Here is a 17,877-nt window from a genome sequence, read left to right on the forward strand (position 1 = left end):
TTTTGGGTGGCAAATGTGACATTTAAAAAATGAACTAACATCTGTTCCTTAGAAGCTGCCGATGAGCAGTGACCTCAACTCCTCCTCCCTGTAAGAACATTTTCCAGCTATCTAGCAGCAAAAGCTATTATTTTTGTGTGTATGTGTGTGTGTGGGGGTGTGGGTGTGTGGGTGTGTGTTGGTGTGTGTTTCCCCCAAAGACAAAGCTGTCTACCATGTATTTTCATCAGAAAGTCTGGTCAAGGAGCCCCGGACACAATATGACAGAGGTCGCACTCTTGAATAGGATGAGATATACTGACAGGCAATATTATAAGCCTGCAGAAGAGTATGTGTTAGGTTCCTCATGGTGCAAGCTGTCAGGAGAAGTGATACCAAGGTCAGGGGTGGCATCTTGACTTAATCGAGTGATTGTGATGATAAGAGACCAGAGTGAAATCTGCCTTTCGTCTAGCAAACCTTGTTACTTGTGAAATCTAACTGCTACGTGTTTTTAATGACATCCCCCTGGCAAATGACACCGGAGACTACGCATGCCTCGTTTTGTTGGATTTGACTGCAGCTTTCGATACAGTAGACCACAGTATTCTTTTGACTCGGTTGCAACACCAAGTGGGCATTAGTGGATGCTATCTAGAGTGGTTTAGATCCTATTTGGCTGGCAGGACTTTTTCTGTTAGCCTAGATTCCTCTGAGTCCCGCTCTACCCCTCTATTGTATGGTGTTCCACAGGGTTCTATTTTGGGGCCATTGCTGTTCTCGTATTTGCTGCCGCTGTGTTCCATCCTTTGAAAACATGGTATTTCCTTCCACGGATATGCGGACGACTGTCAAATCTATATCCCGCTGAGCAAAAAAGACGCATTCTGCAGAAGACCACTCTCCATGACATCAAAGACTGGATGCCATGGAATTTCTTAAAATTCAATGAACAGAAAACAGAACTTATGGTCTTTGGGCCCAGTGGCTCATCTACATCCGACCTTGTTGACCTGGCTTCATACCTAAAGCAAACAGTCTCAAACTTGGGTTTTAAAATGGACAGTGATCTTAAATTGGACCAGCAAATCAGCGCTGTTGTAAAGTCGAGCTTCTTTCACCTTAGACAGCTGGCTAAGGTAAAGCCCCTCCTTTCCCATCAGCACTTAGAAACAGTCATCCATGCCTCTGTTATATCTCGGCTAGATTACTGTAATGCACTTTATTTTGGAGTCAGCCAGTCCTCTCTCAAAGGCTCCAGTTTGTCCAAAATGCATGCGTACTAACTGGAGCTCGGAAGATGGAGCACATAACACCAATTCTGGCCTCCCTTCACTGGCTCCCAGTGCATTTTAGGGTTCAATTTAAGATTCTCCTATTTGTCTATAAGTCATTAAATGGCCTCGCCCTGGCGTACCTCTCTGAGATCCTTCACTCCTACGCACGTTCCCGCAGCCTCAGGTCTGAGGACCAGGTGCCGAGGACCAAGCGGAGCCTCAGAGGGGATCAAGTTTTTTCGGCTGGTCCTTCCCTTTGGAATGACCTCCCATTGGATGTGAGGCAAGCCCCCTCTGTCCATTTTTAAAACCCGGTTGAAGACACATTTCTATTCTCTGGCTTTTGATCAGACCTGAAATACTCTGCTCTTTTCCGGTGTCTATTGTATCTAGTGTTTTATGTTAATTTATTGATTCCACTTGTTGTATTATGGCCTTTTTATTGTTTGTATGTAAAGTGCTGTGTTACAACTCTAGGTGTTATGAAATGCGCTATATAAATAAAAATGTATTGTATTGTATTGTCCAATCATCATTAAGAAAAAAATACTGATTTGTCTGGCGGGTGCATGAACACATATTTACACCAGAGCACTTACTTAAGCAAGACACTTACTTGCCACTTCCAGAGATGCATTGCGACTGACTGCCTCACCCAGGTAGTTGCGTGCCACGCACACATAGACCCCTTCATCAGGCTTGCTCCGCCGACCATGTACAATTCGTAGGAAGAAGAGGGAACCGCTGGGTAAGAGCATCCTGTGAGAGCGAGGATCTTCGCGGTCCGTCTCGACTCGCTCACCATCTTTGTACCATTCCACCATGGGTGTCGGACGGCCCTCTGCTTTACAGTTGAGGGTGGCTGGCTCCCCCTTGGACACAATCAAATCAGATGGATGCTCAACAATTCGCGGAGCAGCATCCTCTAGCCTGGGCCGAGATCCTGAAACAAGGAAAAAACATGGAAGGAAAAAAGCATTACACTTAGAAAGTTTCTGATGTATTCTAGAGACAAGAACATGTTTTATTCCATGAAGCTTCCAGTTTAACTACCAATGTCCTGCAGGCAAAGACAAAATCAGGACTTATTTTGTTTATAGTTATTTTTCAAATTAAAATTGTTCATTGTTTGTTGGTAAGTGGAATGACATTACTGAAAATCTGATGAGAAAGTAAGATGGACTAGGTCAAATACAGACATTTGTATTTATCTATTTTATTTGAAATGACAGAGTGAAAGGGCTCACAAATCAGCGCTGCACCTTTTGAACAAGGGGACGTAAGGGGTAGGGGATTGTGACTTGCTCAAGGGCACATCAACAGCAGTCACGAAGCAGATCATCTACTTACAGGTGAGCCACTCTGATGATACATTTGAACTGTTCTTTAGAGTGTACATTTCTGAATACAGTGCCATATCAATGTGTTAAGGTCAGTCACATCTGAATAATGTAAACTTCCATTCAATAATGACTTAAAAACTTAGAGCGACACTCTATGAGTGTCCAGTTTCAGCTTCACTCAATTTAAAGTTCCAAAAGAGGCTATTAGGCCTGTAGTGGGAGCAATCTTTTATCCATTCCGGCTTAACCCTATCCAGGGGTCATCACTGCAAATCATCCTCTTACATATCTAGATATCTGGAATTACAAAGTAAATGAAAGGAGGAATAAGCACGCAACAAAAATAAATAGGATGCTCCATTTAAAATTTATCAGGGTACTCGCACACTGCACAAAATATGTATATGTATATGACATACATAAGTTCTTCTGTAAATTAAAAACTGAAAAGAGGCACTTTTTGGTCATTTTTTTCTCCCTTGAGGTCTTTGATTATAATAGCTTTTAGGTAGCATACAGTATGTATCATGGCTGACTGGTCTAGGGTAGGATGGTGTATGGGGGGGCCAAGGGGTGGGGGGCGTCAGCAGGACAGAGCGTTTCAGAGCTCACTCATAAATTTTGCAGTTAGAACAAGCCATGTGGAAATGTAAAGCAGAGGCTTTTAAAGTGGAAAAGACCACAGTGAGCGTTTGAGCTAAATATCGCCAAGAGAACAGTAGTATTGAAACCATGGAAAATCAGCTTCTCAAGATGACGTCTCCTATCCCAAGACATTTAAATTTGATGAAAAGATCTCACTTGGCAGAATATCTGCCATTAATCTGAGATACTGTAAGGTAAAACTAAGCGAACTAATATTATAATATTATAATATATATATATATATATATATATATATATATATATATATATATATATACATATATATGTATATATATGTATATACACGTATATATATATATATATATATGTATATATATATATATATATATATATATGTGTATATATGTATATATATATATATATATATATATATATGTGTATGTATATATATACATATATATATATATATATATATATACATATATATACATATATATATATACATATATATACATATATATACATATATATATACACATATATATATATATACATATATATACATACATATATATACATATATATACATACATATATATATATATACATATATATACATATATATACATACATATATATATATATACATATATATATATACATATATATATATATATACATATATATATATATACATATATATATATATACATATATATATATATATATATATATATATACATATATATATATATACATATATATATATATACATATATATATATATACATATATATATATATACATATATATATACATACATATATATACATATATATATATATACATATACATATATATACATATTTATATACACGTACACGTACATGTACATACATATACACACAAAATGAGATGCTAAAATACTGAGATCATGTGAATCATAAATAAAATCCTGGTTGCCTGATTCGTTCAGACTCAGTACAGATGTACAGATTATTCCACCTGCATAGCCCCTAATTTTGTAGATGCAAGCAACACTTAGTCAATTCCACCAGTCCATAGACTATAGTGCAGGGGTCACCAAGTCCTGTCCTCAAGGGCATGTATCCTGCATGTTTTCCATCTCTCCTCGCTACAACGCACCTGATTGAAGTGATCAGCTCATCAGCAAGCTTATCATTTCAATCAGGTGCGTTGTAGCGGGGAGAGATGGAAAACATGCAGGATGGGTGCCCTTGAGGACCGGACTTGATGACCCCTGCTATAGTGTATGTGTCACCACACACAATCAAAAATATTCTGTTCACTGTGTCCCTGCAGGGAAAAGGATATAAAACAGAGACAGCACTTTGATGTATAATGCCTACATCGTCCTTACCCATTGAGGAAGAGAAATGTAATTCATTTTGACATGCAGAAATGCACAAAATTGTAAATTAGAATACTGCACTTATATAAAACGTCTGGTCTCATCATCATTCAGAGGTAAAAGAAAGATTAAGACAGACTTGTCTTTGAAACGAAAATTCAGCCCCCCTGAAAAAGCATCTATGTATCTGATTAGAGTTTTAAACTTTTGCTTTAAAAGAGAAGCTTCGTGAGCCATCTGCTCTTTGCAAATGACCAGTGTTTAATATCTCTCCCTCCATGATTCACTTCAACATTGGTTTTCTGGTCTACATTCACCACGACCTGTTTTACCACCTATTTTATTTTTATACAGGAGCTCTGATGTACCGGGGAGTGAATAGCATGGGAAGTCAATTACCAAGAAAACGATGACTATGGTAAAATTTGTATTTTACATTTGTTCAGGGCAAAAAAAAAAAAAAAAAGGCGTACTTTTGTAAACCAACTGGAAAGTGGGGAAACGGTGATAGAAATGCCACAACCTTTTCGCAAGTGGTGTCTCTATAGAATTGGTTGTTTTACAACTTTCTTGCCCCACCAAAAGCAAAAGCCTCCTTCAAGTTTCCCCAAAGCCATTTGAATTGATTTGCAAATGCGTATTCAAAGTTAAATTGGCAGCAGTGAAGAAAGGCAGGCTTGGATGCTTTTGCGGCACCATCCTAGTCCTTGACCCTGCAGGCATGACAAAATGAGGCACTTAAATGAGAATACAGAGCACCAAGCAACCTCTTTATCATCAAGCAGGTGTTGATGCTAAGCATCGAAATGGGCAGGGCCAACTATGCAAAAGGAAATTGTGTGTTTATGATGCGTCTCTGAGGGCCATTAACAGCTTTGTGTTCCAAGAGTGAAGCTGCTTCTTTTGGCCCCCTTTGAAAAAACAATTGGGAGATCATGGAAATTACGGTTCAACAATTCTATCCTTTCATTTTAACTATTTGACTTTGAAGTGCAGAGTTCATGAGTATGAATAATTATGCACTCATGACCAGTTCAGGGTGAATCCCACCCCTCACACAAAATCAGCTGAGATGGTCACCAGCACACTTACCCTAAGCAGTGTCAAAAATGGATCGATGGGGATCAGTCACTGTGATGACATTTTATTGTTAAAAGACTCAATACAGTGTACATGTGTTTGATAGAAATTGTTATATTCTGGGTGAAATCAAGAAAGGGTTGTCGAGAAAAAGTTGCCTGGATGCCTACTAGAGAATTTAGTGAAGCACTATCAGTATCTGTATTGTTACATTGCAGGAATTATGCGCCCTGTCACTGTGAGCAAAAATGTACAAGGGCTCACAACCCCAGGGCTGGCAGTACTAGTGGCTTATCACTCCAAAATGAAGGGAAATGCCTTTGGCTTCCTGTCTCAACCAGACTAGTACCTATGATGTGTACTGTAGCTGTTTCATGACACAAAAAATACATTTAGTCACTTTTTGGACAACAAAACAAGACCACCATTAAAAGAATACAAAATGGGATAATTTAGCTCACCAACGCTGTGCCCGCAGGCACTAGGTAGCCCCCAAGGACCACATGAGAAGTCGTAGTAGTGTTCTAAAAATAGCTCACCAGTGACGGGACACTGTCATTTTCTAGGATTGTTGTAGAAATTGAACAAAATGTAGACACTGGTCAAGATTTATAAAAATAAAATGTTGCATATTGCTATTTGTTTGTTGTGAGAAACCATTACCACATGGTTTGTGTCTTCATATAAATGAATATTATTAATAGCATACAATAACATTATGAAAGATAATTTAATCACATTTGTTATTTAAGAAGTGTGCAGCCAACTGGGAGCCCTCTGCATTAATCAATACCCAAGAAGTAGCTCTCAATTTCAAAAAGTTTGATGGCCCCTGATTTAGATTGATAAATAAAGTTAGGGGTGCTTTTCTTTTTCTCATGAACAACTACATCAAAGTTGTTTACATCATAAAAGAATTCCAGAAGCCAGACAAACTTACAATAATCAAAAATGTTACTTTCGTAGCATGCCTGATGTACAATGACAACTAAGGCATTCTATTCTATTCTATTCTATTCTATAATGTTGTGAGTAAAAAATAAAGAATTTTGAAGTTGCATGGGTCCTAATTACTTTGCCACGTTCTAAAATAAGCATTTCCCTTTTGGAAATCATACACAGCTATCAATCATCAAACAGTGGCGCTCAGCTAGACAAGCGATAACAAAGAGTTAAAGAGGCACTAACTGCCTCTGGTCCCTGGCTGCTTTTTTGTGTCTCAACACTTGAGTAAGATAACATCTATGTGCCTGCCACAGCTCTAAAGTCAGCTATTAAATCATGACAGTAGCTGTCTAAAGCCCTGACTACGGTGACACCTTCATTTGTCTATACCCCAAAATCATGCGTAAAACAGATGGATTTTTTTTTTCAATTCTCAGAATTGAAGTGCCCCATTATCACAAATATGTACAGAGGGATGGATGGATGAATGGATGGTAGGCAGACAGACAGACAAGAGATAGACTAATTGTGCCATGCACTCAAAAGTAATCACTGGGTAAACACTTTGGGTTTGATTCAAACGGTGCATCTCTTAAGATTAGTGGTCAGAGTAAAACAGCAAGACAAAAGCACCATGTTGGTAGAAAATATGAAATAAAACATAAAATACAAGATGCAGATAAAAACTATAATTATGATTTTTTCCCATTCAATTGTCGTTTTCACATTAAGCCCGTATTCCACTGAGGGGCGCCTCGGTGGATCTATTCTTTTTCTTTATAATTGTCAACACACTCTAACCAGATGCTACTGGAGGTACCGAAGACAAAGCGAAGACTCAGAGTGGATCAAGCTTTGTCCATTGTCGAGCCCTCCCTTTGAAATAACCTCCCATTAAACGTTAGGCAAGCCATAATTGAAACTCATCTTAAAACACATTTTCATTCTTTGGCTTTTGACTCAGCGTGAGACTCTGCATTATTTTTGTGTTTACTGTTTTTGTTATTAATTCATTGTTTTAACTGTCTTTGTTTTTTGTTTGATTACAATTTGATACAATACATTACAACCATCTGGATTCAGTAATTAGGACAACTATTATTCTTTTCACCCGTAAAATAACTTCCATATGAGGGAAGCTCTTTCCTGTAGTGTTAAGTGCTCTTTATCAGTCAGTCATAATTCAGTGGGCACCGGTCCTTTGCTCCATGTCTATTTCAGTAATAAGGCTGGCAATGGCACCTAAAACCACTGGAACTAATTCCTTAGGCAGTCCATCTGTCTACAGCCTAAGGTGGGGAGCTCATGCTTATCGTGTCGGGCCCCTTAGGCTGTGGCACTGGAGACCTTTAGCTGACTTGTCCTGTCAGCACCCGCCGCTAAATAGAGGCATTGTGCAGCTGAGTTACCGTTCTTCAAAGTTAATTGTGAAGTATCACCACATACTGTGCATAGCCCTTCACTTTTTTCACATTTTATATGTTAGAGCCTCACTCCAAAATGGAATTACCGTAGTTCATTTTTTACTCAAAATATTGAGCTCAGGTACATCGCGTTTCCACTGATCTTCCTTGAGAGGCTACTCCAGCTTAATTATGTCCACCTGAGTTAAATGCAGTTGACTGCACATGATTATGAAAGGTGCACCTGTCTATATAAGATCCTACAGGTGACAGTGCATGTCAGAAGAGAAAGAATGAAGTCAATTGAATTGTCAGGAGACCTCTGAGATAGGACTGTCTCGAGGCACAGATCTGGGGAAGGGTACAGATTTTTTTTTTTTTTTTAAAGTTAAACAATTAATAATTTCCAGATGCACTGTGTATATATTAATGGTGTACTCCAAGCCACTGCCCAGAGGAAAATTAATACAGAGCAAAGTCTGTTACCTTGGATATATTGAGGCTTTACTATAAAAAAAACAAAACAACTGAAATGATGTATTTTTGAAGGTCTACTAGATCATGGGCTAAATTTAGCAAGTCAAAGGAACCTGAAAATAAACTGTCTGAAACTAGGTGGATTTGCTTCAAACAGCAATTTCTGTGCATGATTACAACTGCTGATTCACTGATGACAGGAAGAGGATGTTTTGCAAAACATAATTTAACAACCAGTTTTCAATATGCCAAGAGCAGAAACATGATCCATGGTTCATTTGTCATAACACCACAAAAGGTGGCAAAACATGATACGCTACGTTTAACTATGTCTTGCTGAAATTACACCATATATGTAGTTCCCTCTATCAAAAAGCTGTGTGTGTTTTGTTTGATTTAGTTAGCGGGATACTTGTATGAAGGGATTGGTGTGGGCCAAGAACCTATTCAATTAATTATGTTGGTGAACCAGTTGAAGTGAGATCCATTCCGTTGAAAATGTTCCAAATTTAGCCATAAGGTGCCAACTGCAAAGGATATTACGTAGTATGTTTTAAGCAATTTGTTCAAGATGCGACAATCACTCCATTGCTGCACCTTGCTCAAAGAGCATGCATGACTGAAAGGCTGGACAAAATGTGCTGGAACAAGCTGGCTGGCAGTAGGAGTTTCGCTGCTGAATCAACGTGTATAAGGGCCAGCTGGAATGGCAGGATAGCGTCACACTAGACACCAACGCTGCTCCTCACACCACACAAGGCCAGCATTCCACACACAGACATGACATCAGTCTTCCTTGCAAAGGGACCGCTAATGACACATCAATACCTCTCCAATATGTTTGCATCAGAATATTAACAGTTTCTGTCAAATGATGGAAACACAGCTTCAAGATTAGGTCACACTATATAAGATATATAAATTAAGTTAAATTACAGTATAAGCATAACTAAATTATGGAAGTCTAGCCAGTCATAAGTTGATAATTATTTGGGGGGATTTTCAAAAGCCCAACACTTGCATCCCATATTAAAGAGACTACAAAATGGGATTATCTCAAAATCCAAGAGACCGCTATTAGCTCCTGCCAAACTGTCCTTGGCTGATCCACCAATGCCACATCAACCTTGTAAAATACTGTGGATGACAATGTCCCACTGAATGGTAAAGCAAAGAAAAGCATAAACAATTAAATGTCTTGTTAAATGTGCTAGTTTGACCACACTACACCAAATGCACTTTGCTCCCCGAAGGACACTGAGTTGTATGCTTGGCCTCTAATTACAGTGTAGATATCAATGTTTGGTGTGAGCTGTTTGATCTGGTTACTGGCTTGTTTGGGGTGGGGGAAAGGAAGTCGTCCCACGGTTATTTCAGTAACGAGCATGGCAAACACAGTCTGTTGAGGGCCACTGGAGAGCGCTGCCAGAGACTACCGTGTTGACTGATGGTAACACAGATGATTGAAAATCACACTGCTGATTTCAGTGTCACCTTACTGGGCTAACAAACTGTTTAAAGGTGACTCTGGCTCCAAACATAGGGGGAAGGGTCCTCTGATATGAAAAGGAGGATTGGAAACAAGAATGTTCATCCTGTGGTATAAAAAAAATCCTGTTCAGGTTCACGATATGTGCCTGTACTATTGGACAGCACTAGTTCTTTTGTAAGGACTTGAACTTTGCAATAAAAGGCTCTAGCTGAGCTAGTTGTTAGAGACTAGACCGCATCATGACTGCTATCAAGGTGCCTTTGAGCAAGGCCCTGAAGCCCAACAATTACACTCAGGGGTACAGTCACTGTTTGCATATATACAGTATCTCTTACATGAATCTGAGAGTAAATAAAACTCCCCCATGTGGAAGGGATCTGCAGTATGGCTTCAAAGCCGCATGTGGCTCTTTAATCCCTCTGGTGCAGCTCTCAGTGGCTTGGGAAAATAGATCATGAGTAATTATTTTTTATTTCAGTTAGTCAGCTTTTTAATGTAATCCTAAATTTAAAAATTATGGTGGAACGTTAAAGTAAAATCATTTGCTCAAACTGTGTGTCATAACCACCAATGTGTGACAGCCGCCTCCAAGTATTACCATAGACAACATTTACAGAACATATACCCTGCCTTGAGTGCTGCAATCGTACGTCGACGTCAAAGTCGGTGGCAAAGTCAAGCGATTTGTGAGGTATCAACTGACTGACACTCAAAGATAGAACTCATGAGATTAACTCATTTACTGCCAGACATTTTTAGACCCTCTTCTACCCTAACATTTGAAAAGATTTGAAAAAATATTAATAAATTCCTGGGATTGACTGTGAAGAGACAAGTAAATTTGTCAGTGACAATGAATGAGTTAAGACTGAACCATTACTTTTGATGTATTTGGCCATTCATATGCCATTTTATGAATACAAATAGATAATAATAGATTTTGTGGCTAATACTGGTCACATCCGATATGGCGGACGTGCTGACGTATCGCAGGAAAGGGCCAAGGGCCCATGGGCCCTGGCACAACACAAGACATAATATGGGTCTCTCTTTCCATGGGCTCTCACCTGTGGGGGAAACCAAGACGTTCAGGTGCAAAGTGACCTGGGTGGTGGTTGAAGGTGGGGACCTTGGGGATCCAACTCACGGTTACAGAAGCTGGCTCTAGGGTCATGGAATATCAGCTCTGTGGCAAGGAAAGAGACCGAGCTAGTGCGCGAATTCGCTAAATTCCGACTAGACATACGCTGCACTCTCCTCGACACAGCTTGGACTCTGGTACTAGTCCTCTTGAGGAGGGTTTAAGGGTTAGACTCTCTTTCACTCTGGAGTTGCCCCAGGTGAGAGGTACCAAGCAGGTGTGGGTATAATGACCCCCAACCGGGTGCCTGTTTGTTGGCTTCACCTCCACCTGCGTGTGGGGTGACGGGTCCTGGCTGGAGATTGCCTACGGAACAATAGGCACCTCAGAGTATCCACCCTTTTTGAAGTGCTTGGAGGCTGCTGGGGGGTTCAATGCTCACTTGGGCAATGACAGTGAGACCTGGAATGACATGATTGGGAGGAATGGCCTCCCTGACCAATACCCAAGCAGTGTGCTATTATTGAACTATGCACTGCGGACAGTGCACACTGAAGAGATTATGTCTCCTAGCTAGCTTGGAAGCACCTCGGGATCACCTCAAAAGAGCTGGACTTAGTGGCTGAGAAGAAGGAAGTCTGGGCATCCTTGCTTCCTGGTACCAGATAGGCAGAAGAAAATGGATGGATGGATGGATGAAAATATCACAGATTACGCATTGTAACTCCACCCTGGGCTTGTCAACTGGGAGTTTGGGAACAGCATTGACAAAAGGGCTTGAAGCAGCATTGACAAAAGGGCTTGAAGCAATTCACCATTTATACATCAGGCTCATGAGAAAAAAAACACACACACACACACACATACACGACAGAGTTTGGTACCTGCAGTGGCAATGTGAGAGGAGGTATAGACAATAACGGCACTATACACAAATTTGTCTGACCAACATCCTCCTTCAGGTACGTTTTTATGATTTTAAAATGCTGAAAACCAACCAGTGTACTAACTTGTACCAACTTTGAACCAGTATGACTTTATCTGCATTGCAGCAGCAAATGGAACCGTTTTTCATTCAAATGCGGTCTCTGGTTTAATACTAAGGCATAATTCATTTTTGGTAGGATCAATTATTGCAGTTGTAGCAGCGTAGATCTGTACTGCATCATAGGAGCTCCTATCATACAACTATTGTTGCTGCCCATGTATATCTGAGGTAACCACAAAAGATAGGTAAGCATATTTACCCACACAGTCCCCTGCATATTAACAAGTCCATTTTGAAGACTGCACTACTGTAATTCGTACAGAGAATGTGTCTTCTCATAATGGGTCTAATAATGTAGATAAATGAGCAAGGCTGACTCCCACCGATGTCAGATTTCAATGGGGAGCAGATGCTGGTCAAAATCTAAGGTCCCTTGGGCTGGTCCCATAGTAAAGCAGCACATGGGATAATCGTATGTCTGATGGTTTGAGTGGCCTTTTAAATAGCATAATCGAGAGAGATTAGTCATTTTTTGCACCAGTAATAAACATGAAAATGACCATAATAAACGTGTTGTGTTTCCATATAATCTGTTTACAGATGGCAATGTTCACAAGTGCATATGACATTATGTTAAAAACGGAAGCAAATATGGTACCTCACATTTAAAAGCAAAGCTTCGAGTGACTTTTGTCTACATCTTAATGAATTCAAATGCCCTCGAGTTTAGATGGGCCGTCCACGAACCCTGGGGGAGTAACCTAGACCTTGTTTGGGAGCTGATATGTGGCGCATCTGTGCAAACATCACTCAAATGAACCATGTGAACACTAAATTGAACTTACCATGAGCCAAACGCCAGAATGCACATAAAACCAGTAGGGAGACTAAGGTTAGTCGATACTCCATTATACACTGAAACGTTTCATAGGTAGATGAGGGGAGCTCAGTCTTGAAAAAGATCCAAGTGTGTTAGATGAAGTCTCCATAAACTGTGCAAAACTCCACAGGTAGCACCATAGCCGCTACTCTAATCGAAATCAGAGTTTATACATCCCAAGGTAACTTTTCCAACACTCTGAAAGTCGGTGTCAAATCCAGCGAGCAGTCCATTAACAGAGAGCCGCAGGTGATGACAGGACAGGCGGCGGTGATTGCAGGCAGCGACCGGTCTATCACGAATCCTCTTTCACAGCATAAAAAAATAGATTGAGGGGAAAAAATCTAATTAGTCCCAAATGTAAACAGAGTGGCCAGGTTGACAAGAATCACCATTTAAAACATCCCCTGATGTCTGTGAACATACTTTCAGCCTCCGTTCTCTCTCGTCCGCTACGCGAGACTGTCTGCTTGTTCTCAAAATGCATACCAAAGAGAACAACCGTGCAAGAAAAAAATGTTTCCGGTAGATTTTTCAAAATAAACCACAATTAACACGAACGTGGACAGTGCCGTTCGAGTGGGATTCTTTCTTAGGGCTGGTCGGGAAGACTTTTGTGTGGTATTGTCCTTGCGAAATTCTAGTTTTACTCCTGAAAAAGTCTAGTTTTTCAATCCTTTAATACAACCACCAAGTGCTGTTTTATGTTGGAGGCGTCGCCCTCGCATTACGTCTAGCAAACTTGACTTCATAACCGGCATGCTGTAATTCTTAAAGGGCCAGCCTGTAACAGCACGTTTTGAAGCGATTTGAAAAACTGCTCCTTAAAGCAGTTGTAGAATTAAAACAGTTACAATAATATAGATACCTCATCAACAACAGCGTGAATTACCGTCATGTAAGAATTAATTTAATCTAATTAATTCTATTTTAATCACTGGGCCTCACTAACCCACATGCAAGTGTAAGTGATAAACATTTACAAGGTTTATAAGGACTGATGGAGGCCCAAGAAAATAGTATTTTCAATTTACGGTTTTGGTTTAGTCCAATGTGAGGGCCTCAAATTCCTGACGGTACCCCTTACCCACACCCACATTAAACCGTAGTTGAGGGCAGGGATGCCGCTACACCCGGGCAAGGGGGTTATAGCCCTGTCAGAAATGGTGTAGCCCCAGTTAAGCCCACAGCAGGACTCCTATCCAGCATGTTTTAGCTATCTTCTTCCTCCAACACAGCTGATTCAAATCATCAGGATTGTTATCAGGCTTCTCAGAGCTTGCTGAACACGCTGGATAGGGGCCCTCGAGGACCAGAGTTGCACACCCCTGCCTACCCGCAATTTATTTGACATTCTAAAACATATTAATACATTCTTTTCTCAGCCCCTCTTTACCCCCGGGAGAGAAGAAATCCTGGAGCCGTTCCTAATTGAGGGCATCTGAGTTCTACACATGGCATCTTTAGAAGGCCTTGTCATGTTGCCATTAATAGAGCTTGTGCATGCCAGGTCATCATTGGTGTCATTATCGGCCTCATCATCAGTTTGTCTGACATTTTGGAGGCAGCGGGTCAATTGCAAGACGTACTCTGTCGTGATGTTCCCTCTGATTTATTGTCGTATTTATTGATTTATAGCTGGCTTTTCATGAGCCTCAAGCGCCTTGGGCTAAATTTGCCAATGCAACACATTGCCCACATGTTTCATATAGACAGAACAACATTGTCAAGGACATCCAATGGCACTTCTTTATGTATGCTTTTTTCATATGTAAGAAATAAATTTGTTATAAAGAGCTATTTTCCTCTCATCAATTGTTTCTGCCCTTTTACTAAACTAATTTAAACGTGTTTAGCAAAAAAGGATCAGTTTAAGTTGGAAAAGTAAAAATCATCACTGCATGATTAAAACGGCTTGCAGGCAAATATAAACCTCAAACAAATGTACATGACATATTTATAACTTCAAAGGTATGGTACATGTCCGAATGAGGGTGTTGATGTGATAGTTCACTGGCTTCATCCTTTGAAGGTCTTGCACCCATCTGCTGGTAAACTGCACATGATAAGTGAGCGACTTATAATTTTAAAATTGCTTCGAAGTCCAGGGAGTCATACCACAAACTAGTTTTGCGAAATCCGGCGCACACAGAGGAGGCAGTATGGCCTGGTTGCTGCTCCTCTCTGTATTTGGAATTTGGTTGGGATCCAAATCATTGAGAATGTGTATTCTTGCAAGGTAAGGCTTCGCAGTCGAGAAAATGCCACCAGTTTCTTACATTTGAAGATGTTTTTGACTCCCAAAGAAATGCGACAAATACTGATTACATTTGCTGCAGCTTCCACAATGGTGGATGATGACACCAGTGCACAAGCTCAATACAGACACGGTCCTTTATTACTGTAAAGGTCTTTTCGCACTGCACTTTGCAGAGAGCTGTGCCACAACAACCAACCCATTTATTGTGCATGTTTGTGCTGCCATGACGTGACGAGACACTATGCCTGTCGAGTAAAGTGGGCGTTTGCCGCCATGCCCAATAGAAGAATGTTCAATTCTGATGGCAGCGAACTGTGACGACAGAGGCACAGTGATTTCAGAGTGACAATACCAAGTGATTTCGGTGCAGTTGTACAGTAAATGACATGGAGAAAATAATAATCAATGCGGTTTCCCGAGCTTGATGTGGTAAAGAAGCAGGGCCGCCCCTACTTAAACATAGAACATGCACTGTGCACTGTCCATCCTCCGTAGGGTGTCCCATCTTTGCGCCAGTGGCAAGAATTGACATCTGATCAATCTGAGGGAACACGCGACATGTAACTGGCTTGTCTTCCAATAGGGTGTTGAGCTGTGGCAGCGGCCCGGACTTCTCCCATCCCAGAGGCTCGGGTTTGATTCGCAAGTTGAATGGATGCTGCAAGAATAAAAACATAAAAACGCCACCGTATGTACTGTTAAACGCCCCCCCAAATCCCACCACACCACCCGATTACACCAGCCCACCCTGCCAACAAAAATGTTTTGTTGAATGGAAATTGGCCAAGGGCGGCACGGTGGTTGACTGGTTAACACGTCCGCCGCACAGTTCAGAGGTTGTGGGTTCGATCTCGGCTCCGGCCTCCCTGTGTGGAGTTGTCATGTTCTCCCCGTGCCTGCGTGGGTTTTCTCCGGGTACTCCGGTTTCCTCCCACATTCCAAAAACATGCATGGTAAGTTGATTGGACTCTCTAAATTGCCCCTAGGTGTGATTGTGAGTGCGGATGTTTGTCTTTGTGTGCCCTGCGATTGGCTGGCAACCAATTCAGGGTGTCCCCCGCCTACTGCCCGAAGACAGCTGGGATAGGCTCCAGCCCGCCCCGAGGATAAGCGGTATAGATAATGGATGGATGGATGGAAATTGGCCATATGTGGGGCGTTGAGGGCGGCTCCAATGACAATTTTTCATGGGGCAACAATTTGGTCAGTGACGGCCCTGTAATGAAGTCACAGGATGGACGGAGATCTCAACCATGTTGACTATTCCATGTTAGGTTGAGCATTTTTAACAATAAAAATATTATCTTAAAATAAAATAAAGCATAGTCTGCATGATTCACCTGTCTCACGTCTCATTCTCCTCATTACAAGCCCTGTTCACAACTACCCCAAAAAATAGGTGCAACCAACAAAGTAAAAAGAAAAACAAGACAAATACAAAAGTAATTAAAGGGGAAAACACATTTTTTTCTGTTCCCCGCAGGCCCATTAGTTGAAACACGGTATTCTGATTCATATTGCGTTTGTGGGATATAAGTTAAGGATTATTTATCAGAATGCCTTATTTCAACTAGTGGGTTTGCATAGAACATATTCTTGAAAAAAATATGTTTGGGTTGACTTCCCCTTAAAGGAGGCCCAAGCAAAATTTAAATCTAATCCAAGAAAAGAGACAGATTTTTAAATTGATACCTTTTGGGCAGTGACAAGTAATACATTATAAAACTATATAGTCCAGTTAAGCCACAGCAGTAGCCATACAACTACAAAGTATTATAGTGACAGTGACTATATAATGACACCAACGGGTGCTTGCTGCAGTGCAAGGCTCTGCCAGGTCACTGGGAGGAATCCAGGATTCATTTTCTTACCACACGGGCACTTTGACAGAGGACAGTTGGAGCCGGGATTCAAACCCGCGACCCTTTGGTCACTGATCACTCATCCACTATACCAACCAGTGTTAATTTCATTGACTAAAATTTTTCATCATTTCTTTCGTCACAAATATCTTTATTCAGATTAAAACTAAAATAGAAGTCGTTCATTGAGACGATAACGATACCCGTATTAAATTGACATCTCATCAACGATTAAAATTACTCTTTATTCTCGTAGACCAAAATTGGACTAAAACTAAAATACAATACCCTATATAGGATAAGCGGTTTGGAAGATGACATGACATGACATGACTAAAATACAATCCGATGACTAATTTATGACTAAAATTGTAATACATTTTAGTTAAAAGACTAGAACTAAAATGAACACTGCTACCAACCGAGCCACAGTGGCCCATAAATTAAATACTGTACCCCTAGTATGCACTTATTATGCAAAGAAACTGTTCATGTACATTGTATGCATGCACAGTATTGTACACTGAATTGTACATGTGAACTATGTATACGGGACTATTTTCCTCACACCCAGTGCGGATTTGTTATGCACTATAAGTGAATAATGGACAATAAACCGATAAAAGATCATCCGAACCGTTTCTAGCAGCGAAGCTGAATAAATCTACTTGGGAAAGAGAAGTTGGTGAACTCACGCATCTTCATCATAAGCAAATGTGACGTCTTTTATCCCAAGTGGTTATCTAGCAAGTGGAATACTTTACATTGGCACTAGTAGGAATCTGAATGCAAATGTTTGTTATATGTGAAACACCTTTTGATTGTGCTGAAT

General features: G+C 40.5%; 1 protein-coding gene across 1 annotated transcript in view; it reads right to left on the reverse strand.

Annotated features, from left to right (window-relative positions):
• The window catches only part of robo3 (roundabout, axon guidance receptor, homolog 3 (Drosophila)), a 100,556-nt gene extending 87,168 nt beyond the window's left edge, over window positions 1-13,388 (reverse strand). Inside the window, exons 1-2 of the mRNA XM_086012482.1 lie at window positions 12,889-13,388; window positions 1,873-2,199 (exon numbers count right to left, since the gene is read on the reverse strand). Of these exons, the coding sequence (XP_085868608.1) occupies window positions 1,873-2,199; window positions 12,889-12,952 (391 nt within the window). The 5' untranslated portion in view covers window positions 12,953-13,388. The remainder of the gene's footprint in view (window positions 1-1,872; window positions 2,200-12,888) is intronic.
• Between the last annotated feature and the right edge of the window lie 4,489 nt (window positions 13,389-17,877).

This window comes from Filicampus tigris, chromosome 17 (assembly GCF_054856515.1).
Source record: "Filicampus tigris isolate MCC_2025a chromosome 17, RoL_Ftig_1.0, whole genome shotgun sequence".
Classification (NCBI taxonomy): domain Eukaryota; kingdom Metazoa; phylum Chordata; class Actinopteri; order Syngnathiformes; family Syngnathidae; genus Filicampus; species Filicampus tigris.